Source organism: Labrus mixtus, chromosome 14 (assembly GCF_963584025.1).
Source record: "Labrus mixtus chromosome 14, fLabMix1.1, whole genome shotgun sequence".
Lineage (NCBI taxonomy): Eukaryota > Metazoa > Chordata > Actinopteri > Labriformes > Labridae > Labrus > Labrus mixtus.
The window spans coordinates 21,092,932-21,119,856 of NC_083625.1; the positions used below are offsets into that span (position 1 = coordinate 21,092,932).

The 26,925-nt window shown below is 39.2% G+C and overlaps 1 protein-coding gene across 1 annotated transcript; it reads left to right on the forward strand.

Moving 5' to 3' along the window:
- The first annotated feature begins 269 nt into the window (after positions 1–269).
- Positions 270–26,524, forward strand: LOC132988364 (dapper homolog 3-like). The gene is made up of 3 exons (XM_061055725.1): positions 270–887; positions 14,410–14,536; positions 19,233–26,524. The coding sequence occupies exons 1-3, from the start codon at positions 648–650 to the stop codon at positions 20,882–20,884; spliced, it is 2,019 nt and encodes a 672-aa protein (XP_060911708.1). The 5' UTR covers positions 270–647; the 3' UTR covers positions 20,885–26,524.
- The last annotated feature ends 401 nt before the right edge of the window (positions 26,525–26,925 follow it).

The following is a 26,925-nucleotide window of genomic DNA, read 5'->3' on the forward strand; positions in this document are numbered from 1 at the left end:
TGAGACATAGGCCTATGAAAAGGTTTGCTGTTGTGAGTGAGATGAGCTGTTCTAGCCATGCGTTACTCAAGCAGACACTACATAGAGTTTTGAAGTGTCCACAGCGCTGATAGAAAAGAAATCTGTCTTTCAGTGCATGAAGCTGTTCGCACTTACAGCCACTGGGGGTCGTGCCGAGCTCAATAAGGACAGCCAGCTGTCGGTGACTCTCCAAACTGTGGCAGAAGTTCCATTTCTTATCAGTGTGGATGCGTCCTCACACACTGGTCGCACAGCAGGTATGTGCACACCAAACACTCGCAAGGACACCACAGGAGGTTATTTTCATTCACATATTGAGTTCACAATGATAAGAGTAGTAAGAGGCCACAGTGGATCCAGCTGACCGGGGGTGTCAGACTGCATGTCAGAGTCCCTCCCCTCTCCCCCTTCCCCCTGCAGCTGTCTCTCGGAGCCTGCACGCAGAGGAGGGGATGGGTCCGAGGCGGACAGCGGTGAGCTCAGCAGCTGCAGCCTTAAACCACTGCCTCCACAGGAGAGAACCAGCGGAGAGGAAGAGGAGCGAGGCAGGCTTTCATTTGATTAAATTATCTTTGTCTTGAAAAAGAGCAAGAGGACGAAAGTAGTTTCGAGGCTATTTTGAAGTCATGTTCGCGTCGTTCTCCATGCCCATGAAAGCGGAGCGCAGCCGGAACAAGGAGCGGCTGGAAGCCAACCTGGCCGGCCTGTGCGAGCTCGAGCTGCTCAAACAGAGACAGGAGGCCCGGGTGCTGAGCGCTCTCTGTCTCGGGGACTCCCGGGCTCCCGGCCGGCCGCCTTGGGGAGCTCTGCGGTCGGCGCGATGCGCTCTCGACGCACCGAAAGGCGACGCGTCGGATGAGCAACACGTAAGTTGTGTTTCTGTGAACATTGATTGTCTGTGTTGTAGGCCGGGGCAGACTTCTGCAGAGGCGTGAGATGTGTTTGGAAAAGTTTCCATAGGCTATGACTTAGCGTGTTCATGTGCATGGTTACTTTCACATTCCCTCCTACTTTCAGACTACAAAGGAATTGAAGGGTCTAAATGTAAGACGTTTTCAGCAGTCTCATTATTCCTCTAACTGCAGTATCTGTACGATTAGAAACGCAGAGTACGCATAGACTTGACTGCAGAGAGCAGAATGAAAATGCCTCTGAAGAAAAACGTTACCATTTAAGGGCAGACTTGGATGAAGTTTTTTGTTTCATGCTCACTTGATGGATTTAGCAGACATCCGTCGGGTTTGGATAAATGATTACCTGAATGGGATGAATGGTGAAGTTGAGGTCACTGTTCTTCACAGGGAATGGTAGACTTCCATCAAACATCACAGGACTCTTTGAAGAACATTCCTACACCAGCCTCATCCTTTTCAGGTTCACTTTAGAGCCCGTATGGCTCTTTAAAGTCCAGAGCTGAGCCTGGGAACAGCCTGAGGATATAGCCTACGGTTTCAATTCAATATGTAACCAATGTTACAGTACATTACAGTATAATATAAACATGATGAGGGTTTGCAGTTTGAGACATAACTTGTTTCATTTGTGTATTTTGTTGCATTCTGGCTACTTCGATTACAAAAATGAATGTGTTGAAGTATGTGTATTACATTTTTAACATCCCTCTGTTTTAACAGACACTGCTGTCTTTTACTGTAATTCTGCCAAATAATCATTTAAAGCAGCTATGAAACTGCTGCACTATAGTACCACAGAGGGAAGGTACGAATCAGAAGCTGTGTGTTTGAAATTAGGTATATTCAGTCATTTATTTTATGCTGTGTAAACTTTGAAGGAGTTTTCTAAATATGTTTATTTGAAACATTTATGCAGTATCCTTCCAGTTCCTCTCTTTCTCTTTGAGCCTGCAGTGTTGGAGCTCTGTTGTTATGATCTGACCCCTCCCCAGTGACTGAGACATAGAGCTATGTAGGGCTGTCTGTGTGAAGGATCACGAGTGCACCATCATGCTTTTACTAAGATTGGAACTATAGGGCTGCTGTCTTCTTGTTCCCAGACAAAGAAAAAATGAAACAACATACCGGAGAAAAACAAACAGCCTGGCTCTGATATCATCACTGTGAAACCTCATTCCAATCACTTCTCATCTGTCAGAACTGAGAAGTATTAAGAAAAACTTCCTAAATATAAAGTGTTTGCACCAAACAAATTAAAGTAAGAATATAGTTCTTCAGTGAAGGCCAGATTCGTCTACTGAGGAGACACTGTGTCTTACTTTGGGCCTCACTCTGTGTCTGAGTCTTTGTACCACGTTCTGTCTAGCCGTGTCTCAGTTTGCGTATCATTCTAGGTCACTCTGTCTCCCTCTATGTGCTGCTCTGTGTCTCACTTAATGTATTACTCTGTCTCACTTTTTATCTCACTCTGTCTCCTTCTGTCTCTATGTATTAATCTGTCTCACTTAATGTATTACTCTGTCTCACTTAATGTATTACTCTGTCTCCTCCTGTCTCTATGTATTACTCTGTCTCACTTAATGTATTACTCTGTCTCACTTAATGTATTACTCTGTCTCCTCCTGTCTCTATGTATTACTCTGTCTCACTTAATGTATTACTCTGTCTCACTTTGTGTCACTGTCTCCTTCTTTCTCTATGTTTTGCTCTGTCTCACTTAATGTCTAACTCTGTTTCACTTTTTATCGCACTCTGTCTCATTCTGTCTCTGTGTATTACTCTGTCTCACTTTTTCTCTCACTCTGTATCTCCCTTTATGTATTACTCTGTGTCTGACTATTTGGTCTGTGCCTCAGCCTGTCTCACTCCTTGAATATCTTTATCTTGTTCTGCGACTCCCTTTCTGTCTCACTCTAGACTCATTGTCTGACTCTGTGTCTTATTCTGTATTATTCTGTCTAAGTCTGTGTCTCACTGCCGTAGAGACGCAGACTTAGACAGAAAAAGACAGATTCCGGCAGAGTAACTCTTGTAGATGCACACACTGAGACACAGACTTCATAATCCAGAAGCCATACCATGACCAGGCACGTTTGAGCCCCAAAGTCCAGTTTGGTTGACTTTTGTGAGTGCTACACTGTGCTCAAACCAAGCATCAACCTCCGGTCTTGAAAAATGAAGCCAATGCGGAAGTGCAAAATCCTGCAGTTCGTTGAGTGTCCGCTTGAGGCTGGGAACCCTGGAAGTCATATACACACCACAGCCAAAAAAAGCCAGTTTTTACAGCATAAATGAAAATAAAAAACAAAATAGGTCTAATTATTGTCATCATGGGCACACACTGTACAGGGGGTGAATTACAGCTCTGTTTTGATTTTATGAACGTACAGTATGTAACGGTTCATCAAGAGGCTCAGCTCCATCTCTCAGCCTCTCGTTAGGATGACTGAAAATTAGGGTGAGACAGCATTTCCTGCATGGAGGCTGCTGCCGATGATCCTCCAGGGCCCCCTGCTGTAACAGATGTCTGACGTCACTCAGGCTTCATCCACTTATATTAACAGTCTATGGCTCCAACACAGTACACTTCATATAACCCTAACCCTGTAAAAAAACGACCTGAAATGTTTAAAAGAAAAAAGAAATAAAATACCAAATTTAATAATTGGTCAATAATGTAACAAGATGCTGAGCCAAAAACGTAATAACTTTTGGCCCAAAACAGTTATTACACTATGGAGCAGGCAAAATATTTTTCTCCTAATAATGTAATAATTGTATTACATCATAGAGTGAGTGTACATCAAAAATGTATTACGTTTTGGGCCTAGCATTTTTGTTACATTATCGACCAGTTATTACATTTTGGGTTTTATTAAAAAAAAATGTATTACATTTCGGGCTCAGCATTGTTGTTACATTATTGAGCAATTATTATTTCGGGTTGTTGTTACATTTCGGGTCTTGTTACATTTCGGGCTCTTATAGGCCCTGGCACTATGGATGGGTACCTGAAACCGGTACCAGTTATGTGGTTGGCCAGTAACAGGAGTACCGTTAAGTTTATGGACTCCATGGGGCTTTTATCAATATTTATGTTAGTCCCTCTTGTTCAATGCGGGGCTTTCCATAATCGCTGGCTGTCAGCCAAACAGCGGATGCATCACAAAGAACATTGTAGACTATTTATTACACATTAATGGCCTTATGAAATGGTAAAAACAAAGTCTAACAATTAGAGTTCTTATGCTACCGTCAGAGTTTCAGAGTTTACTTTAATGGTTTGTGGAGTGTTTTGGAAATGGCATGATTTTGACATAATGAGTGAGAAAAGAGAAGAAGGTGCCAGCTCTGTTCGCATTGCTAGATATCCCAGCATGCTTTGAGCAGCAAATTTTACAAAGCCATACTGTGACGCATTCAGTGAGTCAGTCTCAGCTGACTGTATACCATGGAGCCACACGGAACCAATTCACTTCAACTTGTGTCCTCCTACCTCCACTGGTCACTTGTTGTGTTGAACTGAGGAGCCTTTTCAATTAAACCAGCATCTTATAAGGTTTCCCAGCATGCTTTAAACAGCAAACCAGCCACTTACAATACATGATGAAATCTGGGGAAACGGCATAAATCACAAAATGCGAGAAGAGCAAGAATACAAGGTCATTTAGTTCACAGAGTCACTGCAATGTGAGTACAGGATTACTTCTCATGGCCAGGGAATGCACTTAGCCAGCGCACGTACACACAAACGCATCAGAGAACTTGTTTGTGTCATAAGATGAAGCACCAATGGTTGTTAGAATGTTACAAATAAGTGAGAAGAGAGTCTAATTGTCATTGTCATTTCTTCTCATGTTCTAATAGATCCAAACAGAGGCTTAAAAAAAGTCCCAATTAAAAAATGTTTTTTGTCTTTGTTGAATTTGAGTACATTTTACATTTACATTGTGTGCGTTCATGATTTTGCTTTGTCTGTCAAAGCACTTTGTAAAAATCTTTATTTTTAAGTCGCTATGTAAATAAAGTTATTATTATTATTATTATTTATGCTTCTAATAAAACATTGCATTAACGATCATTTTGGCATGTCTTGATGAACCTTAAGGTGAAGCTCTGATATACTGTAATTGGTAAAAATGAATGAATAGGTCTAAAATCCGATCAGTCAAAAATAGGCATTGTTTTTCAAATGAAAAGCTGTTTAAAGACTACGGGGGCATGGAATGGGTTAAAACACACAATTATTATCCTTTGAATTTGGTTTGCGCACGCAGTATATATGATAGAATGGTGGAATTAAAATGTGCCAGAAACCTCTTTCTGGGGATGCATGCCACTGGATTCAACTAGCTGCCTACTAACCCTGATCCCTAAAAAAATAATTCTGATCATTTAGTATTTTAACAGTTTCTTTGTGTGTGACATATATAATGTGTGTGATGGTTCTGGAGCCCTGACATCCCTTGTTGGTTATGGTTAATTTAAAAGAATGCATGTAGTGTGTGTGTGTGTGTGTGTGTGTGTGTGTGTGTGTGTGTGTGTGTGTGTGTGTGTGTGTGTGTGTGTGTGTGTCTGTGTCTGTGTGAGTTTTCTTCAGCTGGACCTGCTGACAGCCATGTGACAGCCCACAGCAGCTGAAGAAGCAGCCCAAACTTCACTGTGGCCTCCTGCATGTCAGGGGGGCTAATGAGGGGCATGCTGAGATCTCTGTGTGTGTGTGTGTGTGTGTGTGTGTGTGTGTGTGTGTGTGTGTGTGTGTGTGTGTGTGTGTGTGTGTGTGTGTGTGTGTGTGTGTGTGTGTGTGTGTGTGTTTGCTGTATAGTCACATAACAATGATCATCATACAAGAGCACACAGTGCCGTTGATTTTGTTGCAGTGAGTTGTTGTGCTGAGCAAAAGCAGGATTACACATGCAAAGTAGTTTTTTAAACTGCAGAGCACCTGACTAAACATTAATGTAGTGAGGGCTGGATTCCCATCATGCTTTGTGTTTGATTCTTGAGGGCTGTCAGATGATTACATTTTGTAAATGTGATTAATTACTTAATTTCAATAGTTAAATAATTTTAATGATTTTTTATTGCATGTTTAAAATGTCATTATGTTGGATTTGAAAAATACAAATTGAAGGCTTTTCTTTTCATGTTCTGTCTTAAGATAAGAGAAACTTTTAGACTTTGGGAAATTTTCCTTGGACTCCATCCAGCTGGAATTTACAAGTAATGTAATACAGAATATAGAATGATTCTACAGAAAAATACAAAATAAGAAACGACTGGCAGTTTGCAACAGACAAGGGAAAAATGAACAATTTCACAGAAATTGAATTCAGAGCATATGCTTGTCCACACATACAATATTTACACATCCACACATTATTGCAGTACTTACAGATAAGTATTGTAGTCACGTTGAGCAGATTAGCCTACTATTGCAAAGGTTCTGCATATATTTCTGTAACATATTGCATTGTTTTTTTTGTATCTCATATTACACTGCCCACATGGCCTATGTTAGTGGTATTGAGTAGTTTAATTGACATGGGTACAAAAGAGCTTTTGTAGTGGTTCAGCCTGCATTCGGGGACTCTGAATCTCCTGTCGGTAGGTAAAGGCTGGAACTCCTGGTGTAGAATGTGAGATGGGTCTAACATGGTAGACTTTCATCAAACTCCCCAGGACTCCTTGAAGAACATTCCTAAAACAGCCTCAGCCTTTTGAGATTCACTTTATTTTTAAAGGACCTGTAAAGTCCAGAGCTGAGCATGCTGGGAGTACTGCTCGTAAAGAATTTGGAGATTATTTTTAACCCCATGATCTTCATAACAGTCTGCACCGGACAGGGGATTAGTGACCTCAGCTGTACTGTCAATTTACCATACCAGACTGGGATGCCGTATCTCGACCCAGTAAAAGAATAAGATGTCTTCTGCTCCGCTCTATAGACTTGAAGTCTACGCAGAAAATACATCAACTGTTGGACTTTTGGAGCAGAGAGCTCCAACATGTACCCTCCAGCTGAGAGTGTCATTGGGACCATACCTGCATGATTTAACCTGTGTGATAAGAGCATCTTTAACGACCACAGGACCGGTGGTCTTTAAGAGTGCACTATTTAGTTCTTTGGCTGGGTAGCACATACCTGGGGACGAGTTTTAGGCATATGGATAAACAACAGCGTTTCCATTGTTTATATGGGCACCATTCTGTCTAAAATGTGAATCATGATTTTTCTCCCTGAGACTTAAGATCACAATTCTCTCACACAACTGTCACTTTTTAAACTTTTAGGTGACATTTGCGTCTGGGGTTCTCTCCCAAAAATTGTTTTTTTCCTGCATTCTGATATTTTTTTAAACACCAATTTGTGCCTTTTCTGCACCACTTTATAGTTATGATATATCCTTATTGTCCCTTTTTGTGCCCTTTTCAAATCTCTTTCAGACATATGCTTACCCAATGATAAATCCAGACTTTGATTAATTCTGACAATGGGCATGCAGGGAAGACCTAATCTTTCTTATTTTAATGGGTTCTTGTTTTTGTCTTGTTTTAAGTGGGGTCAGGATAGATGACAGAAACACTTGCACCTGCCTTCAGGTAGATGGATTAATAGAGAGAGAGAAATAGAGAAAGAGAGAGATGACATGCTGCACCTAAAAAAATCCCAAAGTCTGGGCCTCGCTAAGCGCACAGACTTGTAAAGCGTGGGTGTGGATTTGAAAAAGGCATTTCATTTTTCCTTAACTCAGCCTTCTCCGTGCAACATAACAAAACTCCTGTTATAAGAAGTTTCTCTCGTGTCTCCATTATCACAACAGGTTAGCCTCCTGTACAGGGAGGCTAACCTGGAATCATATATTCAGCAAACAGCTGCAGAAAAATATTGAAACTGAGGCGTGAGAAACTTCAGTTTTGGCACGACAGAAGCGCTGCGCCTCAATCAGTGCAATAACAGGATGGATGTACAGATAGTAAACCTCTCTCTCTCTCTCTCGGGCGGTAATTTTATAGATAGATAAAAATGTAATCAAAGAAAGGTCAGAAATATAGGCTTCTTGGGCAGCTAGAAATATACCTTGGCAGCCTGCCCGAGAATCTTCTGCGTGTGGTAAACACTGATGTGAATGCAGCTTGTTCTGAATGCATAGGAAATAGTTGCCATCACGTAGAATCTTCCTAAAAACTGTATAAGTGGGTTTTAAGAACAAATGAATTCTTAAGAACAGTTGTTGAATGAGGCCCACAATGAGCAGAGTGTACATCATGTACATATGAGCTGTAATCAAAGAGTACTGCTTACATTTCATGTTAGCTGTTTGTAGGGAAGGTGGGTGAGCTGGCGGGGGGGGGGGGGGGGGGGGGGGGGGGGTCCTTTGTTACTTCCCCAAAGCAAACAGTAGGACTTGATTACTCAAAGTCACAGCTGTGAAGCTTTAGTCTAAGTTTTTCAGTTTAAAACACACTTAATGCCACCAAACAACCACCGTGGAAAGAGGAGGAATGTGAAGTAAACAGAGAAAAAGAAGAAAAAGACATCATTCAAACTGCATGCAGGCTTACAGACGGATGGAAACCACTGCCTGTAATTAATGTTGACAGTTTGTCCTAAAACTGATGGGAGTGTGAAAAATGAAAACGTTTTGCTACATGTATAAAACATGTTTATGTGAAAAACAACTTAATCTACAAGGGATGGGCAATAAAACATGTAATCATGATGTTGTCTATAATTAAATGGTATTGAGTTTGACATTGCTGCCAGTCTTAAGGAAGATCCTGGCTGATAATACCTTAAGTCTGCAGAAAGCAGCCTTTAAGAAATCACACAGGTGTTGTTGTAACAAAGTAAACAAATAAATAACACTAAAACACTGCAAATTTGTCACAATTCCTCCAGCAGGGCAGGGATAATTAAAATGTTTGTAGATACAAATCAGAAAGTAATGCAGTATTTTCACCATATTTCATAAGTCCTCTGACTGTACTGTAGTCCTACAAATGTACTTCAACTGAGCTGAAGCATTTCTGCTTAAGTTCTCTGCTCATCCGATCCATCTATAAGTCAAAGTTTGACATTTACTAAATAGTTTGTGTTATTATTAAAATTATGCAGTTTTAATTTTCCTTTTCTCTGACTCTTCAGCTGCTGTAAAAGGGGATTTTCCCATGGGTTGGAATTTCTAATGTTGATCTTATAATCTTATTATGTACAATATATAGTTATCATCATCATCATCATCTTCATGTTGTTGCTCTTTTCTTCATCACCAGGGCTTTTTACTTTTCTTTAACTGCTTCAAAAAGTTCAACAACGTGAACTGCCCGATGATCTGCACCTCCCTAAAGCAGGCTACACTTACCACCATATAGTACTTTACCACAATTTTGAAATACTTCATCTTTACTTTAGTACTCCTATATCCTGCTGCTTTGTACATTTAACCTTCTAATTTATCTAATATATATATATTGCATTTTCTGAAAGTATGTACTCAGTATGTAGTAAAAATTAAGTACTTTTGCTGGAGTCATCTGGATGTATGGTATACTGTAGCACTTCTGATTTTTATGTAATTGAGTATTGGCTGCAAAAGTCTTTTGACTGTTCATTAGAACTTTTACTAAAATTCTCTGACTGTTCTGCAGTTCTCCTGTACTGCAGAAACTATATAAAAAGCATGATTTCCAAATGCAAAAAATTAACAATGATGTGTGAAAAATACACAAAGAATACACATTCAAAAAAGCCTTGTAGAGAAGCTCAGTGTATGTTTGTTATTGACTCGAGAGCAAAGCAAATTGATGCTCAGATCTAAATTAGCCACGCAGCCACAGTAACAAGAGGACTCTGCTTGGTGGCTGAGCACAGGCAATAGGCCTGCGATCACAAATATGACCTCCCCTCGATCAAAGAAATGTGATTGACAGTGATGATTTATGTATAAAATATTCGGTCAACCCATTGAAAACCATATTTAAAAAAATACATGACCCTATTTCCATTATTTTAAATTATGTTTAAAGATACAATATGTGGAATTTTTAAACTGAATCTTCTTAACTTATTAAAAATGGACTAAACTTATGTTAAATATGAATATTGTTCTTGTTCAGTACTTAGGTACATTACCTCAAATATGTCCCACAGTCATCAAAGCGAGATAAATCCTTAAGTTTATAGTTGTAACAGACATGACATGGTAATGTTGCCGTGGAAACACTGGATGTTATGTCAAAGTCTATTTGTTTCTGTGATATAAAAAAAAAATTACGTGACGGAAATTGGATACATCGTCAGTAAACATAGTCTCTTCCTCAGGTCTGTTTCGCCCGTTCTTCTTGACTACAGTCAACACAGAGTTCCTTTTTGATTGAAGGCCCCCTTTACATACTGTGATTTTTATATCATGTATTTTCTATTGTATTAATGTTTGTATTACATGGGCAACAGCTTTTATCATGCTTCCCTTCAGTTCTCTTCTCCGCACACACACACACACACACACACACTCAGTCTGCAAGCGGCTGCAGCGGCTTCCCCTGCCATGCCTCTCTTTACCTGTAAACTTCTCTGTTGGCAACATTCATCAACGATAGCCTATTTTCTACTACTTTCTAACGTTTGATGGGGCAGTCAAGTAAAGACTGAGATTTCTTGAAGGAGCTGCAGTGGGAGTCTTTGTTTTCATTCTTTTGAAACATTCCCACCATTAATCCATGTTTCCTGTTTCTCTTCCCCATGTAGGTTTTCCCCTCTTCTCCTCTTTACTTGCTTTAGAAGGGAACGTTTTTTTTTTCCTTTCCAAAATGTTACCTCTCTGTCTTTAGGTCTTTGTTGTCAGTGGCTGCTCTTAGAAACTTAAAAAATCCCAAATGTTTTTATTTTATTTATAGGGTTATTCTCAAAGATTGCTTAGGATTGAAACGGCAACACAAACGCACACACACACACACACACACACACACACACACACACACACACACACACACACACACACACTGCATAAGACCACACTGTGAAAAGGCCTTTCATGGAGACAACACTTCACCAAACATCCAGACCCCCACTTAACCACATATTAACACTGTTTATCTGCTTGTCATTCAGACCATACTGTATGTGTCCATTAAACATTTGTCATTTCATTCTGTCTCCATGCTACTTCGAGGTTCTATTCGGTGTAAATGGAAACTTACCTCCTTTAAAGTATCAGTCTATTTTCATTTCATTCTAAAATGCATATTTGCTAAACATATGTGGTGAGCAGAGAGTCTGTGATTGTAGTATATAAATTCATTTCATTCTTTGCCATAAATTGGTGTTATTTATCAACGGGGTCAGTGTTATGAATGCTTGTGTTAGTGTTGTTTATTTCAGGCCGTGCAGGACATTTTGAATTTCCCTCGGGATCAATAAAGTATCTATCTATCTATCTATCTATCTATCTATCTATCTATCTATCTATCTATTCTTATTGCTGGACATTGGAGCACGAGTGACTATTATTCTGGTTAGCTTATCAGACTTACTCTAGAATCTTTCTGTTAGAAAAAAACACATAATGAAAGCAGGATAAATAATAGTACAAAGTGAACACACAGATTGATGCACTGATATGTTAAAGAGACCTGAGTGTTCATGATGTGGGAGCTCAGAACCACTGTGGGTCTGACTATCTGCTTAAGAGCTCATAGATTCAGTTTAATTGGCGGTGCGTTCACTCGTGTGAATTTGTAACGTCTTGAGCATGTGTGTGTGAGCGTGCACCCACAGGAGGAAAACAAGCCGCTATTCAGACAGTGTGGTCTCATGTAAGAAGCTGCTTAAACCCACACACAGTCCCCTTTATACAGTGCATGCCTGACACACAAACTCTCTCACACACACACACACACACACACACACACACACACACGCGCACACACACACACACACACACACACACACACACACACACACACACACACACACACACACACACACAGTGAGTGAAAGCCTTGTGATGGTTTGAATTGGTTTGAACATTTGTAGCTTCCTCAATTGTAAACATATGGCAATGACATCGGTCTTTCTTTTTCTCATTATTCTTAACTTGAGTGGAATGACGAGGATAATAAGTAACATCTTCTTTTAATGATGTAATAAATAAATAAATCCATCAGTCTTCATTTGTATAGCACCTATTCATAACAAATGTTATTTCAAGACACTTTAGCAAGAAGACATGGTGAGGGCGATAAGGAGCAGGATGGAGGTAAGGTATTAGTCAACCTGCAGAGGCAAGAGCAGTTCAGATCTACCAGCCCCACACTTCCCCCTCCCTCCGAGGATAACAGGAGCCAAACCTAGAAAGAAAAACACCTCTGTATTCTCAGTAGTCAAACTGACCCCTGCTGGTCTTGGGGGGCTGGGTTCGGTCCTGGCCTGGCTCTCCCCCTAGGCTGTTTAATGTTGTTACATGAGCAGATGTTCTCATTATTATTCTATTTCCATGAGTAATGTCAGTTTTCTGTGTCTTCCAATATCAAAAGAACAGACATCTGTGTGTTTTAAAGACTTCATAATAAAGGACTATGGTAAATACTGGGTGTTTAAAGACTTGAGCTGACCTGACTAAGAACGTAAAATGATCAAGTGCCCTGTCATTTTAAACGTCAATAGTCAGAGACCCGGAAGGGCTGCATGTGATTGACTTAATGCAATGAAGACAGTGATTTATATTCATTATCCATCAGCTTCAAACCCCCACAGAAACAGGAAAACCAGTCATTCAAAGGTTAATTTCATCAAGATCCTTTGTAATGAGGTCCACAATCAAGCTAATGTGACTCATCTGTCTCATTATCTAACTACTTAGCTAGCAAGTTATTATTCATATAGTATGCCCAAGTGATTACTTTAACATCATCAATCACAGCGTTACAACAAAATCCACTGGAGCTTCTATAGAAGGAAAAAATCAAAGCCAGAGATGATAAAGACAAAGTCATTCATTTACACTGGGAGATTTATATTACTTCAGCAGAGACTCTTCAAAGAACAAAAACATCTTAGTTACAAAAAGGTTATTATAAATGACTGGATGCTACGAAGCAACAATATGTAGGAATTTGGTTTGGTGCACATTAATGAAGGTCTCGGAATACAACTACTGCTGTAAGACTAATAGGCAACATGCAGAGGGTAAGAAGCCTGCAAAGACATTGTAAGAAGCCGAACCGAAACCTTGTCGACTAACAAGGTGCAGTAATGTTACCAGATGTTTTGCCAATATAAGCATCTTCAGGCCATTGTTTGCATGTGTAGTATGTGTACGTGTATCCAGCTGTTGTCATGATATTTATTGGCTTTGGCTTAATGGCTACTGGAGAGGGTAATTATTGGCATCCTATATGAGGTAGGTTTGTATGGTTCCAAACTTATGAAGTTATAAAGATTAACAAGGAAACAGACAACTTTTTTGTGTAGGATGGATTTTTAGCTTCTTTTTTTTTTAAAATGCAAACCTGAAACATAACTTAGATGACTTTATGCATCCGGGAAAAGCTGCTAAACATGAGACAACGATGACATCTATCACCATCTTCTTAGCCTCAGTCATTGTATCAAACCGTACAGAGACGGGCTAGCTGACTTCTTTTTATACCTAAAGGCTTGTGTGTGAAATAATGCATAAACCGTATGCACTTCTTATAAGATGATCTCAGCCCGCTGCAAAAGTGACATACTGCAGTAAATAGGATCAGACCAAGTTGTGTACATTTGAGAGACGGCATTCTCCCTGTTGAAAGTTATTGTCCTATTACATTTCTCTTTGAAACTAATATTTTAAAATGGTTTAAATAAAAAATAAATAAGTTACATGTAGTAGCTCTAAATTATCTAATGCAAAAATAATGAGTTGCTGAATCATGCAAATTAATAATTTGAAAAAGATGATTAACTTTCAGAAGAATTTTTTGAAATGTCTAGATTCACTTTCAGATCTGTGAATCTGATAAGGTTTTTTGTGCGTTTATGATTAAACGTGAATTTCAAAAATATTTAAAAAATCTCCCATACTGCTAATGGTGTAGGGTAAGAGTTGCATTTGAAAGAGTCCCAGCACCATTGATATGAACACAATTTTGACTTTTATATTGACATTATCAGTTTTCCCACTTCTGCCGGTAGCTTTTTGTCCTGCTTAAGATAAGTTTCTTCAGGACTTTCTTTCATGAAACTTTCCTACAACCACTGCACATTCTAAGGCCATGACGCAAATATGAATAAGGACAGAGGCATTATATAATTTATAAAGACCTTTTCTGTAAATCTTGGTGAGGTTTTCAAACATTAGGTCCTGACAGTGAAAACACTTGAATTTGGTGTTCTTGTTCTCTGGGCTGTATTGTTCTTGCTTTTGAAAAATATTCCCATCTGTGTGCAATGTGTTGATTTGGTTCTGTCTCTTCCTTTGTATTTCAGAGCAGTCTCCAGTGTACACCATGGAGTATTAAGACATCTTTAGAGCAACAAGTAGCAGAGCTGAATGTTAACTCTGAGGTCAAATCCGCAGATCCGGCTGATCTGGAGGACAACCAACTGAGCTCAGGTAAATAAATTAACATTAACCTAAAGTTTCACCCCAAAAATGGTCATTTAAAAGCCAGTGGTTTTTGTGCTTTGTGACTGTTTGATGTCCCTTTTGTGCATCTTTGTGTGTTTTGTTTTTTGCAGATACTGGACAAACCTACCCCTACATTGCAAAATATGAATCACTAAACTATTATTAATTTCCATCACTTTGACTTGTAAGAGTACTGAAACTCTGTACAAAAGGTACAAGTACTGTTATGTTACTCTGTTACAAGTACTGGTGTAAGAACATACTTTAGTAAAAGTGCAAAGTATTCTTCTCAAAAACTCCTCATATATACATTTTAACAGTTAATCCTAAATGCATCAATATCAGGCATTAAATCAAAGAGGTTTCAGCTTCTTTAAATCGTCATTCTAAATGACATCCAACTCCTGTGCTGTTCTGTTCAGTCGTCACAGTCACCTCCACAAACCTCCACATCTCATTCTCAACTCATCACATACCGACTATTTGTCAGCAACCCTCTGTTAATCATACAGACAGCATCCATTCACATCTGAATGTGGTGCAGCGGAATTTTCAAGTGACTTCATGTAAAACCTTTGTAGCTGTATGAGGACTGTTACGTTTTCCATATATTTAACCATTCATCTTTCTGCTTCACACATAGTGTATTTCCTTTTCTCTCAATTAGGTGTTGATATAATGTTGATATGATTCTGTGTCTCTTTGAATTGCAGATACCTATTATGGTTCTAATTATTCCACTCTTATCTAAATTTATATCATGCTTTATTATTCTGTTAAAAAAGTCCCTCAACTGCAATTATCTGGTCCTGGTTGTTTAATGAGTTTCTTTGTTTCAGCTCCTGGAATGTCATGAAACTCCCATCTTTTATAACCTTACATAGTGCTGTTATGCCGCTTATAACCATTCTTTAAACCTCTGATCCAAAGTGCTTGGGAAGTAATCTATGAGTTATTTCTCAAATCTATACTAGATAGTGAATAAGATTAAATCACAATTTAAGAGTGTATTGAGTGACAATATCTATGTCTTCATCTCCATTGAGGCTTTGTATTTCCCTTCCTTCACATCACACGTCCTCCTAAGAAACGTGATATCGTGCAGCCCTAAATGACAGTGTTTTAATATTATCTATTACTTCTAACTGCAGAGACATGTTGCAATCTAAACCCAAGCATAAAAAGAATATATGAACGACAGAATATCAGTTGAACAAAGAACTTTGTGACTTCCACAGAAAACGATGAGTTCTGCCATCCCTTTTGTTCACTGTTGGTGGGAGGAAGGTTAAGTGCCTGTTTACTAAAGGGGCCCTCCTTGGTAGTGAGAAAATACCCCCTTCAACTTGAACATTCAGTGCCTAACATAAAAAAACTCCTGTTTGTTTCCCAAAATGATGAAGTCATAAGCCTTTCATGTTGTGTGGCCCAATATTTCACTATTTACAAATACTCAAGTCCAAAACAGAAATACATTGATCATTGTAGCTGAAATGATAAAGAGGCATGGTGTTCTGCACAACATAAATGAGAACTTGATTTTCATAAAGCATTAATCAAATGGAAATACAATTCAAACAATTGCCATAACTGGGCTCATTCAAATAACAAAAATTGTACCTCTCTCGCCCCAGGTGGCTTTTCAAAATGGGCTGCTTATGTTTTTTAACCATTTGGACCACATTTGGCTCTAAAGTCTCTCCAGTTTGAATGCCACATGCTCCTTCTGCCTCTCTCTAATATTACATTAAATAAAAGGTGCAGAGATTACCTGGAATTTCCTCTGGCATTTTCTGTGTAATAGCCATGAATCAGTGCTGCAAAATGCAGGACTGCCTGTTTCTATTTAATTTCATAATAAAATGATCAATTATAATACATTAAGAGACTGTAGGTACCACAAGCAGGCCTGCATTCTGGGAGCGTAATGTTCTTTAAAGGTAATCGGGCATTATTAGCTCTTTAAGATAAGTTGTGCCTGGCCAATAAGAGCCTTGTAAGTGAGTTAACCAATGTAAAGAGGCACTGTGATCACCTTGAAACACTTTTGGTAATTTCTATGTGATAACCATGAATCAGTGCTTCAAAATGCAAAAAAAACCTTTTTCTATTTCATTTCAGGGTAATATATAAAATTGTTTATAATGAAAGCCCACCAGCATCTTTAAACTCACAAAAGGCTAATATATCTACTCAACAAAAAAAGGATACAGACACATCACAAAGTCACATTCCATTTTTTTGTTTTTAACATGCAGTGTACTAACCTATGCTTGAGAATTCATTTTCACTAATTCGCTAGCGTTTCAAAACCTCCCGCTTCTTGCAGACTACTTCATTGCTAACAGTTACAGACAGACATCCTATCATCCGACCCACTCAAATAATTTTCCAATCGACTCTTAAAGAATGCATGACGTATCACTGGGGCTACGAGCTGTGAGCCCCATTTGCCACCATTTACTGTGATTTACATTTAATCACCAACACTCTGAGCATGCGTATAAGCATTTTCCCCCGTTCAAAACACATTCCACTGTGAGGGTGGGGGCTGGCTTTCATTGACCCTACGGCCAGAGTAGTTCTACTGCAGACACAAACCGGGAGAAGACCAATAAACATGAACTTAAATGGCATTTAAACTTTTTTTTTGTTTTGTTTTTTTTAATTAAAAGAAATGAAATGTAAGGACGGACATGCTAATCATAGCTAATAAATGATGACAGATAATATTATGTGACAATTAATGACAGCTTGATTTGTTTGCAGTTCTTTCTGTTGCCAACACCTGTCATTAGGGGACCGGTCGCCACTTCAGTCGAATTTGGTTCCTTTTGGGGTGTTGCCCAAAGTACTCAGGGTTACTGAACTGTACCAGTCAAATGATTTGATCATTTTTGGAGACAGGTCCAGGAATTAATGTTTTTTTTTTGTGGTTTGGCTGCAGCTGATTGGCTTTTGCTTAATCACTACCACAGCGTTTGGTCATTTGGTGAAGTCAATTCCCAAATTACAATACCCAAATTATGATCTTATTGTTCAGTTTTACACAGTCATTTAACATTTTTTTTTATATATATATATATACAGATTAAATGTCCAAACCTAACCTCACAAGTAGTTTACATATTTGAATGACTTCAATGTGATCAAGTAGCCAACCACCAATAGTTGTGAAAATCAAATGACCCTCTTGTGAACAATTTAACCACATTAAAACAGATACTTGTTTATGTTCATCATTGGCCTTTAAGCCTTTATATGGCTTTTGGCATTTAAAGTAATGCCAATGTTTAGGTTAATGAAATTGTGTTCATGCGTCATATTTGTCAATTAGGTAAGGAGTCTAGATGACCCTGATGAAGGACACAAGCCAAAACATGTTGGTCTAATTTGTTAATAAAGTTGATCTTCGTGCTACAAGTGTTGCTGGAGCTTTTTGACCTCTTCTAAGCCTTTCACTTTTCATGCACCTTGGTAGTTGGTGAAGTTGAGCCAGGAAATCCTCTACTTCTTCAATTAGGTAAGGAGGCAGAGCTAAATTTCAGTCTGCATTGTATAAGCTCAATTATGAAACAAATATGTTGGTCTCCACTTTTGAGTAAATCACATTTGAGTAGCATACATAAGGCTACTGTGTTACAATATCAGAACTAGAACATACCTTTTACATCATGTGAACTACATTAGAGTAAACTTTTAGACCTTTGGGCCAAACTTTAGTAGAGCTCTTTACATTTTTGATCCAATGAATTTCAATGGGTTTTTATGATAACAAACAGACAACCACACTGAACTGTAGTGGTTCAGCCTTACTATTTTGAGATTTTACGTAAAACCCATGGTCAAGGGGTTGGAATTTTGTGTTGTGTTGATTCCTTACAGATTTCAATCTATGTTGACATGATAGAATCATACAATTTTGGCTGATTTATTGGATACACATCCATGATGTGAATCAGCAGCAACACTCAGGTATGCAGTGCAGACATGGGAGTAAGTCACACATATACAAGTCACAAGGAAGTCTCAAGTCTCAACCTTCAAGTCTCTAGCAAGTCGCAAGTCACTGCTGTGAGAATCAAGCAAGTCAAGTCATTACTCAGGTCAAGCAAGTATGGGCTACCTAGAAATAGTAGTTGGAAAAAGGGCAAAATAGCAAAAAGCATCTTGATGGACGGACTTGCCTCACAGACTACTATGGTAGGGTTTTTAGAACAGGGATGGCTTTTGGCTGGAAACTACTTGTGAATGGAAGGTCTGATATACACATTTCTTTGCATAGTGTTTGTTCTATTTCTATCCAAGAGTTGTCTGATGCGACGGGATTGGTCCATTTGTGTATGTATTGCAGTTGGTGAGCGATTAAATAATAGGGAAATGACGAATGAACTGTAGCTTGTTAAGCCCTTTTATAGTCTGACAACTCAAATTGTTTTTTTCAATGCATATCACACCTAACCATTCACACCTCTTCACACACTGATGGCAGAGGTTTCTATTTAAATTGTCTAACAGAAGTAACTCATCCCATTCATACTGTACACAAATCGGACAGGAGCCGGGGATCGAACCTTCCGGTTGAGAGACGACAGACTCTACCAACTGAGCCACAAAATTTTAATTGAAATTTTAACTGCAACAATGTATCTAATCACTTTGTCTTTGCTGTCTTTGTCAGGTGGGGTCCTTGTTGAACAGCAGAATAGATCTCCTGAATCAAATGACTGCCCTGTAGTCCTGCGCTCCCTCTCAGCCACTGAGGGAACAGGGAAGATGGAGACAGGAGATACATGGCAGGCAGACTCAAGAGGGGCCGCGGCTTTTGTGGAGATGAGAGTTGTTTACCCAAGTCAGGAAGATTTTCAACAAGCCCAGAAGGTAAAGACTTATATACTTGGATTGATCCAACGCCGAGCACTATCCACACGACCATCAAAGCCCCGAACTAGCCTGGCACATGAAGCCCGAGGTGCCACTGTGGTGAGACAGAGTAGTGTCTGCTGCAAGGAAGAGCCACATACTCAGAAACAGATGCCTGTTCTAGATATCTCTCCTCCATCCCAGTGTTTAGAGGAAACTGCTCCACAGTCTTGCCATTACATAGAGCAGGAGTGTAACTTCAGGGCAGGATTTACAGAAAGTCCTCCACCCCCTTATCACCACCATCCCCTCCAGCAAAGTGTCCAGCATCAACCAGGACTTTACCACATGCTCAGACAGGCCTCCACGATGAATACCTCCTGCTCAACCTTGCTGGACTATCCATCTTTCAGAGTGCTGCAAGCCCACCAAGACTCAAGCAATAGTGAGCCTGATTCGCCTCAGCAATACCATTGTAACTATCCACCTCCAACTCCGTCTACCCCTCTCCAACAGCCTTTACCTGATGAGCAGCTGGTGAACGCTGAGTATATTCCGGCCCAGCCCTGCCGAGCATCTACCAGAGCTTATGCTCATCACCACTCCAACCCGAACAAGGGCTCTGGGGTGAACAAACCCAACCAAAGCACTTACTCTCCAGAAAGAGGCCATCATCATCATCATCATCAAGAGCAGCAGCTAACAGAATCTCAGACCCAACCCTCCAGATCCCGAGGGGGTGCAAAGAAGTGTCGCTCTAATGAAGACAGAAGTGGTGCCAGCAGGAAGTCGGGGAAGAAGGCATGTAGGTCCCAGTCAGAGAACAGCCTGCAAAGGGTTCCAGAGCGGAAGTACAATACAGTAGAGAGGGACGGTGGAGGAAGTGGAAGCGGTGGAAGGGGAAGCCGTAGTAGTCAATCCAGGAGCAAGAAACATCCGCACGGAGGGGCGAACTACCGCCGCTGGCAGTCCACACAGGAGCTAAGCCAGGATGAGGCTGACCAAACACCTGTGCAGGCTCCTATGCAGGGGTCATCAGCTTCAAACCAAAGGGATCATTGTGGAAGACGGACAAGGAAATCTCGCTCTACGCAAGCACCATTTGCCTACCAACATCACCATCACTCACGCCATCATCAACATATGGAGTACCAGTTTGAGAGGGACCAAGTGCACCCGTGTCAGCAGCCTAGTAAGGACTACCCTCACCAAGGTCAGGGTGAGACTGAGTCCAGCATGAGTGAGGCTGATTCTCCAAATTCCAGCTCTTTGTCAAGTGACTCAGACGAAAGTGGTGGTCTGGTTTGGCCCCAACAACTACCCCCTCATCTTTCCCTCCCATCACCTTCCGCCCAATCTGGAGCCCCACTCCAGCCAAAGGCTTTTGTCAAGATTAAAGCTTCCCATGCCCTGAAAAAGAAGATCTTACGCTTCCGCACTGGTTCTCTGAAAGTAATGACCACTGTTTAAAGTGTAACTCTTTTTTAACTGAAAGAATCAGGGGCCGGGTTCACAAATCCTTTTTAAGAAAAAAAAAAAACTTCTTAAGTGCTGCTTTCTTCTTAACTTTGATATTCATGAATAAAGTGGTTTTTATTTTCTTCACTTTCTTCTTATGTTTCTTCCTAAGAAAAAACATAAGAATGAACAAGATTCTTGAAATCAAAGTTCTTACATTTCTTTGTAATTTTTTTCGTAACTTTAAGATCATACCACACCTGTCCTAAAATTGTAAGAGTGAAAAAGTAAGCCTTTAAATTCATTAATTTAAACACAATTTTAGCTTGCTACTACTGTTTTTGGTGTAAGTCTCCTGTCTCTGGTACTCCTTATAAATAAGTTAGCAAATTGGACAGTTAATTTACCTTTACCCAGAGAAACTAACTAATTTTGAAATCTTTTCCTTTACTCAAAGTTATTTATTTAAGTAAATCATAAATATGGTTGTCACTTATACATATTCTAACTGTTTTCTACATGGAAGTACTTTGGGTTGCAGCTAGGGAGGAAAATATAGGCATAGGCCTGCTCTATAGCACCTGAGAGGTTCGTAAGTAAGAAAATTAAGAGTTTAATTCATGAATGTTTTCTTAAGAACAGTGTCATTTCTTGAAAACCTTTTTATTTTCTTACTAACGAACTTCTCAGATGCTATAGGGCAGGTATGTGTGCCCTTATAATAGGTCTATGCCTATGCATAGGCCTATATACATTGTGTGTAGCACCATTGACTAAAGCACCGAAATGTTTTAAATTAAAATAAACATGTTTGTCAACATCGTTGCAATCGGTTAGTTATCAGTCTTAAAAAAAACATTAGTTGACTTGAGAATTGAAACATTAGTTTCTCTGAGTAAAGGCAAATTAGTTTAAAATGAACTGTCAAATTTGCTAGCTTATTTTTAAGCAGTACCAGAGACATAACTTACACCCAAAACAATAGTGGCAAGTTAAAATTAACAATAAATGTTAGACAAATTTACTAAAACTGAAAATCTAAATCAATTGTCTTAAATTAATTTAGAGGCTTACATTTTCACTCTAACAATTTTAGGGCAAGTGTAGCGTGGCCTTAAAGTTACAAAGAAAATTAGAAATAAATTTGTTTTCAAGAATCTCATCCATTCTTAAGTTTTTTCTCAGGAAGAAACATAAGAAGAAAGTTAAAAAGAATAAAAATGCACTTTATTTATGAATATCAAATCTTCTTTACTTTTGTCTTAAGACTGAAGTTAAGAAGAAAGCAGCATTTAAGACTTTCTTAAGAAGGTTTTTTTTAATCCTGACCATGAGCTGCAGTGCCTTGATCGATGTAGAACAATGGGCCGAACATTTAAGATAGTAATGTGAGCATGCGGGTACGCTGATCTTGGCCAACAGAATTGATTGGATGGTTTTATATCAGATTTAACTAAAAGTTAAAAAGGAAATGACCATCATTATATCAGCCCTTTGTCCTGCATTTCTTGTATATCTTGTGAAAAGTTCTGTCGCCCTTATTTAGGCACATTTTTCCCAATATCCATCTAAATGTAAATAGCATCTTCCTTCAATTAGACCAATAAGTTGTGACTAGGCACAGATAACTCTTGATTGTTCTAACCATTAGTTTAGGTAGGGATATAAAGCCTCAGTGTTACAAGTCAGAAACAGCACAATGTTCGAATGCTAGTTCATGCCAAAGATTTGCGACAAGATCAGTTTAAACTTGCAGCTACTTGCAAAGCAATGTGCTTGTCTACACAATCTAAATACTGCCGACAACAATGCAACTTAACCAGACGTTACTCGTTTCTGTCTTTATCATGGAAGTAACATACAGCAATGAGCTGCAGGTCTGTTCAGTTATTTGATGAAAAATCATGCAGAACTGCAGACATGCAGAGAAGAGAGATCAGAGAGGCAGGATGAATCTTTGACTTAATTGACACAAAATGTTGCTTCACCTTACTTCCTGCATGGTTTTGTAGGGTTAGAATCATGTTATATGTGTTCTAGAAATCACTTTCACACAATCAGAAAATGTAATCAAACTTTCTGATTCACTGCTTTTTTTCTTTTAGTCAATGCTGCTCTATGAGCTGGAAGGAGGGGCAGCCTGTGAATGTTGGGTTAATTAAGAGCAGTGGCTCATTATAAACATTGCTACTCCTAAAACACATTTTCAAGATGATTCCCTCTTCATCTAAAACTCTACTCTACTCTACTTGCTGACTTAGTTACATACTAATTGTCTGTTGAAAAATACAATTGGCCTTTTGATCTAAATCCAGCCTATAGTGACTTAAGGCTGCCCGTAGCAAAGTAAAATTACAGATAAGATCTTATTTATGTCTTATCTTTGTCTCCTAGACAAAAATGATCACTATTTAAGACCAAAACAAGTTTTTTGATTCTGAGAAATTTAAATAGTTTGTCTCACAGTGGGCCCTGAGTGAGATCCCTTATTTTTCTTACAGGTGCCTCATTCCAAAATCTAAGCTAAAAGAAAAATGTAATTACTGTGAGCTCTCAGATTTGAGATTTTGTCAAATTTTGTCAAATTTCTTTTAATTGTCTTACAGTTGTCTCATTTCAAGCGCTCAGCGAAGATGTCTCATTCATAGATCTGAGCTTAAAGAAAAGTGAGACAAGTGTGAGATCTCAAATATGTCTCAATATGACCAAAACTAAGATAAAGATAAGACACATAAGAGACAAAGATATCTCCAGTTATGTTTCTTATATTATCCTCATGAACTTCTCTTGAGAAAAAAATCTTTCTTGTCAGTCTTATAAATTAATTGTCTCATTTTCGTCTGATTATATGCTCTTAAAGGTTTCCTTGGAGCAAAGATTCTGACAGAAAAAATACACAATAAAGACAAAAATTGGATTTTCTTAGATTTGTAGCTATGGGTATTACACCGCAAACGGACAACAAGGAACAACCTGCGATGAAACGGACTGCTGCGTCTGTCAGTGTTCTGTCAGGCACCAAAGTCATACTGCTCACACCAAACTGATGACAGCCTACTGCCAATTCATTTTTGGGAGAGACAATAACACTCCTTATAAGCAGGTTGCGGCAGTCTGATGTTTTTCACGCAAAGCAGAAAACTGCAAGTGTCGAACCAAGGATATACTAATGGCAGGGTATTTACACTGGTTTATCATTTTTCTGCTGAGCGTGTTTGTAATTACCTCCACTTGAGAAAATGTCAGAAGTTATGGAAATGGTACTGGCTTTACATGAGAACAGACTTCTGGGCTTGTCCTCTTGACTTGTTTTTTTTTCCTTTGTGACTTCTGTTTTTCTTCTCGTGCCCTGATATTTTTGCTCAGAGTAATTTGTCTCCCCGACTGGTCGCAGCTGGTTCTACACATTGAATCAGGCTAAAAGCCTCTGACAAGCCTCGAGCAGCACCAAAGCTGCTTTTCACACCACACCGAGCATAACCACTGACTCTCACTGACACTTGACAAGCCCTGATCCCTGACGGTCGGCCCAGTGTGTACCTTTAGCCTGCTGAGACCCAGGCTCTCCCGACAGCCAGCATGAGTCAGGCTAAGACACAAGGCTGCACCTTCTCTCTGCAATGTTTTAAAATTATTGTACTATATAGTAACAAATCCATGGCCGAAACTTTGCTTGATTTTACTCATGAGTAGCTCCACATTTTACATTTTATCATTTATAGAACAACATTGTTTCCACTGAAGTATAACTGCTTCTTTAAAGCAGGGTTTGTTTCCAGGTAGTCAGCCTCTATTACACATAACACAACACAAAAGGCTCCTTTTCTCCAAGCTTTCCACATATTTTTTCTATTATCTTTACCAACCAATTACTCATGAGCTCACAGGCAACGTATGGTTTAGGAATTGGGGGGCTACAATGCAGAAACAAACCACAAACTTTCATATTTGTTGACATAATAAATGTCTTATTGTGTTTAAAGCAACAATATGTAACCTTTCAACCTTTGAACAGCAGTTTCAAAGGTCAATTTAATAGCACAATAACTTTCAACATAGAGAATCTTGTCTCTCCCATGCCCACAGCGCAACCGATCCCCAGTTTACTGCGGTATGTAAATTTGCCAGCAGGTCTACAAATTAATCATAAATCCATCTTACAATGTTGGCACTTTCCTTGTACATGGTAATTGGCATTGAGCTTGTATAGCGCCATTTTACATTGCAGGTCACGTCTACACATTATCACAGCCCAGACAAGGCATGCGGAGCATCTTGGGTTTAAGTGTCTTGTCCATGGACAAATCAACATGTGATTGCAGGAGCTGGGGATCGAATCCCCCAACATCCCATTTGATAGACAACCGACTCTTCCACTGAACCACAGTCACCCTATTTGATCTTAAGTTACCTTTATAAGTTAGAAACTTTAGAATTTTGGAACCTTACCCATTCAACCTATCTCAACAAACATGTAGTAAATGACTCTCCCCAATGAAGCCGTTAAGCCACAGCCCTAGATATTATTTAGTGTTGCTGTGGCAGAATTGAGCTGTGACAACTCGCACATTTCAAAAACATTGTAATCTTTTTCAGTTATTCTACTAATTAGATCTCTTAGGAAACAAGCTCAACAGTTGAAGTTGAAGCATGTTGCCGACAACATACCTGCCTATCAGTCCACTAGTCTGGTTTACACATCATAGAGCTGGCTGTGTTTAAAATCAGGGCTGTTTGTATGGAGTGTCTCCTCCTTGGTTTGCAGAGCTAACTTGAGCTGCAACCAGGTCTCCGGTGTTTGCAGCGGAGGGCTCTCTACTAGTTTAGTAGAAACTTTTTGTTGTTTTGCTCAGTGCTTCGTTTCTGTAAGAGAAGTTTTCCTTCCGACACATAGACTATAACTCAGCGCTATATTCTTATTGTTTAACTCGAGTAGGGGGAAATGATGTCTGTATTTCTGAAAGAGAGAGCTCACAGCTCAATGATTCCTGTTATTTGTGCAAAATCCGGTAACACTGTATTACTGCACCTTGTTAGTCGACATGGTTGTTTCTCACAACATCTTTTCCAACTTTGCATCCTCTGCTTGTGAACAAATGCATAATGTCGATGAGGTATAGTCGGAACCGCACTATTTGTGTCTTACAACAATGCAGTGATGGTACTCAGAGACCGATCCACAGCAAACCAAATTCCTACATATTGTTGCTTTAAATAAGAGTTTAACTTAAGAAAAAAAAAAAAGATCTCTCCTAATAATTTGGGGTTAAAGAAAATGAAGTCGGACATGGGGGAATGTGACCACAGCATATAAAATGAGAATTTTTGGATGTTGCATCGTTAGTACATTTGTATGGTATACAGGGGAGATATTTAATCCAGCTGTAAAAAAAATGTCTGTGAATCATTGATATTTTCTGTGTTGGCAGACACAAAACATCAAGTAACTAAAGTAGTAATCATATGACTTAGTCAAGAAATCTCTGAAGTAGGAACTCTTTCTACTATTTTCAATGAATGAGCCTGTCCAAAGAATGTATTAACTAGTACATTGTCACTTTGAAATGTTCCCAGTATTATCATTAAAGCTAACCATAAGCTTATTTTTGTATTACATGTATCAAATTAAAATGTTCCCACTGCATATACAAACCATGACTTGATCTTTTTGGAATCTTTCAAATGATTGCTGCATCAACCAGTATGTTAACGGACATGTTTTTCATTTCGCTAGGTGTTACTAAATGACCTGATCGTGAAAGTGTCGGCGGGCAGACCACACACACTCAGCACACGGCCGGGTGTTCGTAATAAGGAGTTCTGTGTAGGTTCAGTCATCCAGTTCATGTTAAATTGAAGCTTTATCCAAAGGTACCTGGACTTCTTGAAGACCTTGAAGATGTTTCACCTCTCCTCTGAAAGGCTTCTTCAGTTCTGAACTAACTGGTGGACGAGGCTAGAAATACAAGCCTCTGTGGATCATCAGCATGCTATTTATCAAGGATGGTAACATTGGAGTCGTTAGGTGAGTGGATGACCTAGTTTCACCAAGA